The 10383-nt window shown below is 34.0% G+C and overlaps 1 protein-coding gene across 2 annotated transcripts in view; it reads left to right on the plus strand.

The window, feature by feature from the left end:
* TRIM33 (tripartite motif containing 33) overlaps positions 1–10171 on the plus strand; it is a 114267-nt gene extending 104096 nt beyond the window's left edge. Inside the window, exons 17-20 of one of the 2 annotated variants that reach the window (XM_036088499.2) lie at positions 1775–1849; positions 3520–3672; positions 5067–5117; positions 5197–10171. In XM_036088499.2, coding sequence (XP_035944392.1) covers positions 1775–1849; positions 3520–3672; positions 5067–5117; positions 5197–5409 — 492 coding nt within the window. In that variant the 3' untranslated portion in view covers positions 5410–10171. The remainder of the gene's footprint in view (positions 1–1774; positions 1850–3519; positions 3673–5066; positions 5118–5196) is intronic. The other variant, XM_036088500.2, reaches the window with a different exon arrangement.
* The last annotated feature ends 212 nt before the right edge of the window (positions 10172–10383 follow it).

Here is a 10383-nt window from a genome sequence, read left to right on the forward strand (position 1 = left end):
ATAAATAATAAACAATTAAATAACAACATAAAAAACTGCACTCTTCATCTGGTATTTCCCATCATTAAAAGGTACCACCATTTCTTTCTGTTGCTCAAGCCAGAAATCTATTAGAAGTAAAAGAATCAGAAATGACCATAATACGATTTTCTTACTTGTCCTCACCATCACCTTCTGAGATAGCCATCATGGTTGTTCATCTGCACTACCATAATAAACTCTTCACTCAGACTCCCTGAGTTAAGTCTTGCCTCTTCCTACTATAGTTTTCTGTACTGTACATAGTGTTCTTTTTTTAAAAAGATTTTAGAGAGCACGAGAGGGGGGACGGGCAGAAGGAGAGGGAGTGAGAATCTGAAGCCAGCTCCGCGCAGAGCCCAAGTCAGGGCTCGATCCTGCAACCCTGAGACCATGATCCAAGCCAAAATCAAGAGTCAGACGCCCAACCGACTGAGCCACTCAGGCGCCTCTACATAGTATTCTTTTTAAAAATATAAACAAGTCTGCCACTTCCTTGCTTAAAATCCTCTAATAGCTTTCTGTCATTAAAAATGAAACCCAGAATCCTCTCCTAATTTCACTCAGATTTCTGCTGATCTGGTCTCATCTCCAAAATCAAAATCTCTGTGGTCATTACAGTTATGTTTGGCTCTGATCCTGATGTATATACTTGCAAAATCCCCCTCTACTATCTGTTTAGCGTGTATAAACTTCTATTAAAAGAAGTTTAAGCAAATGAAAACTAAATGTAAAATGCATTTCATTTTCTGACTGTATAAAAAAATTCTAGAATTGTATTGAGAAGACGTAGTTTGTATTTAATTTTGGGCCTGCATGGAATCACTTCAGGAAAAGAAAGAATAATATGTGTCCTGCTTGCATCAGAGAATTACAGTGAATAGCAACAGCAGTAATTTATAGATTACTAGGTAATCCTGGGGCACCTGGGTGGCTCAGTCGTTAAGCGTCTGCCTTCGGCTCAGGTTGTGATCTCAGGGTCCTGGGATCGAGCCCTGCATCGGGCTGCCTGCTCAGTGGGAGGCCTGCTTCTCCCTCTCCCACTCCCCCTGCTTGTTTTCCCTCTCCCACTGTCTCTCTGTCAAATAAATAAAATCTTTAAAAAAAAAAAAAAGATTACTAGGTAATCCTAATTACTAAGATTTATAGGATTTATAGGATTACCTAGTAATTTATAAATTTTTGCACAAAATGCTGTATGTTGCTTTTATGACTGACTCCTTTCCATTTCTGTAAATAGTCAGTAGTAGATAAATTACCTTAGTCATTGTCTAAGAACAAAAACACTCTTATCTTCGATAAATTCATTTAAAGTAGAACAGAAATTCATTTAATTTTTTTTTTTTTAAGATTTTATTTATTTGCGAGAGAGAGAATGAGAGACAGAGAGCATGAGAGGGAGGAGGGTCAGAGGGAGAAGCAGACTCCCTGCTGAGCAGGGAGCCCGATGTGGGACTCGATCCCGGGACTCCAGGATCATGACCTGAGCCAAAGGCAATCGCTTAACCAACTGAGCCACCCAGGCGCCCCCAGAAATTCATTTAAAGTAGAACAGAAGAGAGTCTCAAAACTAAATGGGAAACAAGATGGTTTTCTTTGGGTATGTGTACTTAGATAAGTCAATATATAGGAAGCATATGTTCAGTTTGTTGTAATAATGGTTTGTACTGATAAAGTTCTCTTAAGGAAAAAAAAAAAGAATATCTTATTAGGGGAAAAACATTTCATGAGTTTTCCTTTCTTTTTTGGGGGCCAGAAATGTGAACGTCTTCTGCTTTACCTCTATTGCCATGAATTAAGTATTGAATTCCAGGAGCCAGTTCCTGCTTCGGTGAGTTGTTTACTTTATGACATCTCTGGTGAAGAAACTTAGTATTAAGACTTAAGAGTGTTGGCTGTGGCCTTAAGACTTCTTGTCTCAGGCTTCTTGAATAATCTTAACCTCTCCAAGCTTCAAATTTTCTTTTCTAATACTATTTCTTTCCCCATTTTGGATATTCCAAGAACACATAGTATAAAGAATGTTTTAGCATAGTACCTGATAATGTTGTAAGTATTTATTAATCTAAAATTTTATTAGGACTCTTATGGATGTGGAATTCACTTGTCAAAAATTGCAGTTTGTTTTTTAAAGGTTTTGTTGTTGTCATGAAAACTTAATGAATTTAATTTCTGTGTCCTCTTTCACTTTTAAAATGGACATAAAGGATATGGGTGTAATGGAAAGAATCTTGGACCAAGAGTCAGAAGACTTAACTTCTCCCAGTTCTTCCATTAACCAGCCTTAAAACTTTGGGGAAACTACTTAATTTTCTGCCTCTACTTTTTTAAACATACAGTGGGAGTACTGGACTGAATTATTTCTAAAATTCCAGTTCTATGATTCTAGGCTCTGTACCTTGGGGAGAAAACAGTCTCTATGTAAGTATTAATTTGAATAAAAATGTAAAATTGAATCTTTCACACTGGCTCTTAATGTTATGAAGATAAGCCCTCTTTATGAACAGTCAAGATTAAGAAAGGACTGGAAATTTTGCAAGTCAATGCTCTTTGTTTATCTTAAAGGAGACTAATAAGGAATAAAAGCTGTAAAGTCCCATAGGAAAAGGAATATCAGGGGTCCTCAGGCTTCATAAATGGAATGAGAATATGCTACACACATTTGCTCACCATCATTTGTTGAATTAAGATATTGTTGAATACCAGGCCTATAATAGAATATTAAGTAGTAGACTTGTTTACTGGGTAGGCTCAGAAATGAATTTTAAAGCACAAAAGGCCTAGACACAAGGAAGATGTTTTGTATAAATAGTAATCCTCTGATACTAGGAAGTTTGTCTTCAAGTTCAGGGACTTTACAGTAGAAAATAACTTTCAAACATTTCATCAACTGTCTAAATAGCTTCTACAAGTTCAGTTGTTTGTCAAGGGTACAAATTTTTGGCCAGAAGTTGGGGTTAGAACTCTCCCTGGCATGATCACTAAAGGGTTAATAAAATTTTTCTTGTTATTTATGCTCTTTTTCCCTCTGTTGTTCTATGTCCAGAGTTCTTTGTGATATAGTTAGCCTCTAAAAGATAACATTCTAATGACAATAATAATAATAAATTTTGTTCTTTTTATTTTTTCTTTCCTTTTTAAAAAAAAAAACAAAACTCTTCAGGAGTCATAATATTCTGATGAGCCAGATGTGTCCTTAACACTAATGGTTGGCTACCCTTGCTGATTGCGTTCTTTCCATATCTCCTTACCGCAGATAGAGCTTTTGGGGCCTTCATTAACCATTAAGACTGGCACAGATTCTGAATATGATTTGGTTTTTATGATACGTGATTGGGGCATAAGATTTAAAGTGCCTTCACTATACCTAAAATTTGTAAGCAGCTGGCTCAATAATTAACATATGTTGTTTTCTACAATCAATGTGCTATGCATTTTCAAATAAAACAGTTTGGCATTTTTGGAGAATCCTTATCTGTCCTTATTTATTTGTTTCTTTAGATACCAAACTACTATAAAATTATAAAGAAACCAATGGATTTATCCACCGTGAAAAAGAAGCTTCAGAAAAAACATTCCCAACACTACCAAATCCCAGATGACTTTGTGGCTGATGTCCGTTTGATCTTCAAGAACTGTGAAAGGTTTAATGAAGTATGTTAGCTTCCAAACTATAAAGTCTTGGATTATTAGTTTTTTTTGCTTTTTTTTTTTTTTAAATTATGTTTTTCCTGCTAAGAGATTTTTCTAATTTGATTCAAAAAAATTTTTCTGCTGCAGTTCTGTCACAAGTAAAATTTGATTGCATCCACAGCTCTAATGAAGAAAGTTTACTGTGTATAATTTGAAGTATATTGGATATGCCTTTTTGAACAAGTTGAGGGTTGAGATATACAAGTATAGAAAGTAGTCTGTAGTTAAGTATATGGGAAATGATTATAAATAGCTTATATTTGGGTACATTTAGGAAAGGCATTTGTATTGGTTCCTTTGATTTTATTATTAATGTAGGTTAATAATATCAAAATAATAATATCATAAACTAATCTCTGGTGGCTCATCTTGAATAGTAGCCCATATAATGTTGAATTTTTTGATCTCAGCAGTATGACTTTCATTAACTTTGATTATGTATTTTTTTGAGGATAAGGATGGGCTATCCTTGAGGAAAAATATGATACATGACTCACTCCTTCAAGGAAATTGTTTTGTTTTCTTTGAGAAAAGGCAAGTCTCTTATTGTTAGGGAAGATTTTCATTATTCTAGGAGAAGAAAATGGAATTGGATAAGAATCTACAAAATCTTTAGGAAGATTAACAATAAAATATCTTCTTTATTGTGGTTGAAATTTGGTGCCATATGACTTATTATTAAAAGGACATCAAATCATTTAAAGTATACTCATAGCTACCTCTGGAAGCATCTAGGTGACTTTTTTAAAATTTGAAAAAAAAAATCCTTATAGGTTAAAAGTATAGTGTAGCACTATACCACAGAGTATAGTAAAACCTTACTCACTTGAAGTTAAATTGATATAGTCCCATTTTTTTGTCTTACTTTATAATCCAGTTAGATTATTTTCAAATAAATGTGCTTTTGTGAATTGTAGCTAACATTTGTGAGGAAGAAGACACATTTTATCTGCTTTAGTAATAGTTAAATAATTTATGGTTAACAGATTGCCATACAGATAGAATCCTAAGTGGTTTGTTGATGGTTTGGCAGTTTTTAAAAAGCAACATTTCTTATATGATTAGTTTTTTTGTCTTAATTAGATTGATGTATTCAGTCAACCTCCATTTCAGATTGACTTTACTAATTCAGAATTTGAGAGCATTCTTGAGGTTTCACATCAGCTGTAGTAACAGAACTTTGTAAAGAAAGTGGTTCCATGTGTTCTGTAGAATTTTAGAAAGCACTTAATCTGGTTATAGCAATTTGTTCCCCCTAGTATGGCTGACTTTCGTCGCCAATCCTATGCAGTTTCATAACTTTAGAAAGGATTATAATTTCCCTTTTTTTTTTTTGACTCTGGTATCCTTTTTAGATGATGAAAGTTGTTCAAGTTTATGCAGAAACACAAGAGATTAATTTGAAGGTAAGCTTTTCAGACCATGCAAACTTGGTGAAAGAATATGCATTACCAATAGGTGAATATTCCTATCTTTTGCTTGCAGGCTGATTCAGAAGTAGCTCAGGCAGGGAAAGCAGTTGCATTGTACTTTGAAGATAAACTCACAGAGATCTACTCAGACAGGACCTTCGCACCTTTGCCAGAGTTTGAGCAGGAAGAGGATGATGGTGAGGTAACTGAGGACTCTGATGAAGACTTTATACAGCCCCGCAGGAAACGCCTAAAGTCAGATGAGAGACCAGTACATATAAAGTAAAATGACATGAACTTAAATAATTGTTTAAAAAAAAAAAAAGAAAGAGAGAAAAAAAAACCCTTTTATTTAAGTGTTGCTGGAATATCCTGCCTACAGTGGGCACCTCCTTGAAGAAGCTGATAGCTTTTACACAGTATTAGATTGAAGTAATGGACAGAAGTCACTTCTTGTCAAGAAAGGGGGAGAGAACTCTATTTGCAACTTTAAAAGTAAAAACAAAAAGCAAAAGTGAAATGATTTGAAGATTTCTGTTACTAAAGAGGATGGTTCTTTAGAATGGCAGATGTTGGTGATCATGTGGTATTGATTGGTTCAGGATGCTGGGTGTACAAGTAAATACTTGAGGGTCATGTCGCTTGATAAATTGTCTCTTTGGACAAGAGTGCACAGCTGTTAAAAACAACTTTCATGCCTCCCCTTCCACACACATACATACTGGTTTGTTTTCTAGGTAAAATCAAAGTTGCTCGGATTCCACTTCGATGTCAGTACAGATGTGCACTGAATCATGCCATTATATTTTTTCTTACTTTGATGCTGTTGGGCCTCTTAGTTTTTATATTGGCTTAAAGAACTCAACGGTAGTTTTATTTTCTATTTATACCTAGAGTCTAGGAAACATCATTGATCATCATTTAATCAATTTTAATGGTCTGCTGAAATAAATATGGTAACTTTTGAGTGGCAGATCATATAGTAATCATTTCCAGAAAAACATTTCCACAGAATTGCACTTCCCAATCAGATCATCTGATCATACAGTTACTCCCATCAAAGGCAGAATGTTTGTTTCAAAATTAATCTATAGTTTTCTGTACATTTAAATTTGATTGAGAAGGTGACAACTGGCTCTTATCCAGTCTTCCTTCATGTCAGTTTTCTGATAGACCACTATTGGCAAACAGTAATCTGTCAACTACCAAATGTGTAAAATTTTCTGTATTTCACTTTGTCTTATTTGTAAATAGTGAACTAAAACTTCTGGCAGATCAGCAACATTTGCTGAGCCTGTTTTTTAAGCTAATGTGTATTCTTACTAATGTTCCTATCAAGAATGGATTTGTAATATATGCTGTCTATTTCTAATGTTCACATTCATATTTTGAGGTTCTATCTTATTTTAATAGAGAACAGACTTCTCAGAAAATCTTCAGAAGCAGCTTATTATTAAATATCAAACTATTGAAATAAACCCGGTGGGGTTAGATTACTCATCTGTCCACCAAGTGGGACATTTGCATGGACTGGGGCTTAACGGACTTAGAAGAGGCCTGTAAGTAAATCCTGAAAATGAGCCAATCCCCACTTGAATGGTTACTGGAGTAAACCCACCTTTACTACCCTGAGTTCAGCCCCTGAGGCAGATAAACCACCTTGGCTTGGTTTCATTTTTTTTCTCTTCATTTGTGATGCTCAGATCCAAGATGTGTGTTCTAGACCGTGTACAGGCTTCTCTTTTGTTGGATTAAAAAATTTAGTCCTACCTTTGTATGGACACCTTAGAATATAAAGTGACCAAAATAGAAGACTTGCCATTAGATATTTTTCAGACGTCAGCAGATTTGTGGCAAATCATTTGCCTTTTTAAAACTTCAGCTTCTGCAGTTCAGACAGTAGACTACTCAGTAAAAATTATTTGACATAATTGTCTAAGAGGTAAATATTTTTTAGTGCATATTGAATCAAATAAAGTGCTCTAAAGAAATTATTATACAAATTCCTTTGGGTTGTTTTTCTTTTCTTAACAAGTGTTGGGGGTAAACATGAATATTATTCAGGCCTTCTGATGGTGTATGTAAGTGGTGTTGATTTTATTACTGCTGTTGACGGACTTCATTCTGTGGCTTCCTTCTAGCTTCTCTTTCAGTTTTGTTTTAAGTTCAGCTTTAAAATTTACAGCGAACTGTTTTATCATTTTACTCAAATTTTCAGGTACCTAAGAAGAGTTTTCTTATAAGAGGGAGAGAATCGTTTTAAAATGCTTTATTTATGTGCATTTCTCTCTTTCCCACAACTGTTATGATTTCAGTTTATCAGATGTATCTAAGGGCACATTTTTGGAAAGCGATGAGTAGCAGTATAACTTCTTTTGTCAAGCCATTGATTTCTAATATTTTATACTTGCTCTTCAGATGAATCCTTTTCATGATTCTTAGATAAATCTTTTATATAGGTTCTACCAATGGGGGAGAAACTAAATTTTAAGTAAATATTTCTTGATATTTGGGGCCTTAAAAGATAATGTGTTCCCTTAAAGATATTTCCATGTTAGGTGTAATTTTTTTTTTCTTTTAAGATTGGTTTTTGAAAAGCCACTTTATTGTCAACATTTAATAGGCTCCATTTCTGTTAACAGAAGACAATTCATATTACTGAGGATTTACTATTAAGTAAATAGCTATCAACAAACCACCCTTAAATGAAGATTTAGATTTCATTGAAGCTTTTTTCTTGTACACTGATCACTGTGTTCCTAAGCTGATAATCAGTTCAGCCACTGTCTAATATAACCGTTAGAAAGTATAAAAGCTTAAATTGATACTCAGATGTCATGTTTTTCTATTAATTTATGTTTCAAAAAAGCAAACATTGAATATCAATTCCTGAAGGCAATTTACTCTTTCTTTGTTAAAAGGCAGTATTTTAGATTTGGAGGTGTTAAGTGTTTCCTTAAAAACGTGCAAAGTTTTGCAATACTTCAGTTCCCATCTCCCATCAGAACACTGTTCCTCAGTCTGTTCTGCTGGCCTAAATTTGTATTTTTTTTAGCACTTGGCTCAGCTGATTGAGTAAAGGAACTGTTTTGCAAGGTGAAGCATGTGCGTGTTCCAAAGTATGGTTAGATTGTAGGTCATGCTCTATATAGAAACATCAAATCATTACCACAGAGAGATGATAAGGCATTGGATCCCCTGTTGAAATTATTCTTTTTGGAATCAACAAGGTACTTTCTGACTTCTAGTCTTATATAAAGGAATTTTAAATAATATAAAGTCAGTTAATTCTCACTTTTTGTTGTAACAGTTCTTGAGATTTTTAGTTAATCCAAAGAAATAATGCTTTTAAGTAGAAGCAAAAGGTTAATAGTGTGCAAATTGTAGGTTTACCAATTACCTCAGCAGGTATCCTGCCATGTAATTATTAGTAATTAGTGTTAATAAGCCAGTAGATTTAGGTCTTCTGACTGTGCCCTTGGATTTTGGCCTACCATATGTTATTCAGCAATCTCTTAGTATCCAAAATGGGAGTAGATGCTGTGGCCCCCTCTCCTTTGGCCTTTTTAAGTCCCTTACCCATTCCCACTCACAACACAGGAAGTATAAAGATCTCATTTCTTGTTGAAGTCAACACTGCTTATTTGCATACTCAGCATTGGATCGGTGAGTAGTTTTGTAAAATCCACCCACCCCAACTCCCCTAATTAAAACAATCAGATTCTTAATTCATACCATCTGTATTATTAATCTGCTAAAGATGATCCAAGGTTTTCAAGGTGTATCAGTTTGATCTTGAACTGAACCTGGATGCTTTCTTTTAGTTTTCTCACAGTTCTCTCCTCCTTGATAAAGCAATAACACTGCTTTAGGTCTGTTGCCTAATAGGCACGTCATAGTCCTCTCCCGGATGATTTTATAGGAAAGTTTGTATGCATATCACCCAGTCTATCTTTTAAAAAATAAGAAATTTAAATGTATGCTGGAGCTTATGACAATATATTGTGGCATTTTATTTTAAAAATTGGGGAAAGTTGCATATTTTTTTAAAAGTAGGTATTTGAGTAAAAAAAATTGAAGGTACTTTTTTAAGAAAAAAATTTATATGCCACAGTTTACATAGACATTTCAGATTTCAACATGTACTCTTGGATATAATGGTTTCTTTTACTTGGCCAAAATGCATGTAAAGCATATCTTCCATCTTAGTTCCTTGTGTTTGCCTTCGTGGTCTTTTATATATTTTTTATTGTATCTGAGAAAATTATCTTCAAAAATAACTCAATTTGGATATATTTGTCATAATCATACTACAAAATGTACAAAATTAAGTTTAGCCCTTTTCTAGCAAGTAATCTTTAAAGTCAAAAATGCACCGAATTTGTATGTGGGAAGGCACTCAAATGATTTTGTAGGTGCCACTGCAATATTCCCTTTCAGGTGTGGCCTAAATTTCAGTCTTAAGAAGAAAGTGCTTGTCTGCTCCTGGTCTGAAAAATGTAGGCATTTACTATGTTTTAAATCACAGTGAAACATGTATATAAGCCTATAAAAACGGTATGTGCAATCTGAAAGCCTGTTAATTTTCTATGTAGACATACACACGAAAGGGTTAAATTCACAGCCTTACTAGTTCCTTGCTTCCAGTATTTCAACTGGTCTCCTCCCCTCATTATTATTATTATTATTATTATTATTATTATTACTACTACAACTACTATTATTTTTGCACATAATTAACTACCCTTCAATATGATTCTTAAAGAAAAAGTGCTGTTTCTGTGGTATTGTATTCTCTAAATAATCATATTTAATTTTTTAAAACAAGGTTGCAGTTTCTAATTGTTCCGTTCCTGTGTTTTTTGCTGGTGTGTATTAAAAGCAAGATTTTCTTTTTCATGGTTATTTAATACATTAGCTGCCTGTAAATATTTCTTGTTATAATGCTCTGGAATGTGTTGTAGAAGTTGTATTAGATTAGTTTAAAGCCTTGTTTGAAAGCCACATTGTTTTGGTTATTTCTATTAAATTAGAAAATTGAAAAAGTTTGCAAATGAATTCCTTTTTTTCTTCCTCTTTGAGTTGAGATTTAATCATTAGTTTGCTTGAAAAATGTTTACTGTATGCCAGGCACTGGAGATATAGAAGTGAACAAGATAAATTACAGTTCCTGCCTTCACAAGTGTTTAGACTCTATATGAGAACAATGCGTGTTATGATGGGATCAACAAAGAATATAGTAGGAACATACAGGAAAGGC

This window comes from Halichoerus grypus, chromosome 5, assembly GCF_964656455.1.
Source record: "Halichoerus grypus chromosome 5, mHalGry1.hap1.1, whole genome shotgun sequence".
Lineage (NCBI taxonomy): Eukaryota > Metazoa > Chordata > Mammalia > Carnivora > Phocidae > Halichoerus > Halichoerus grypus.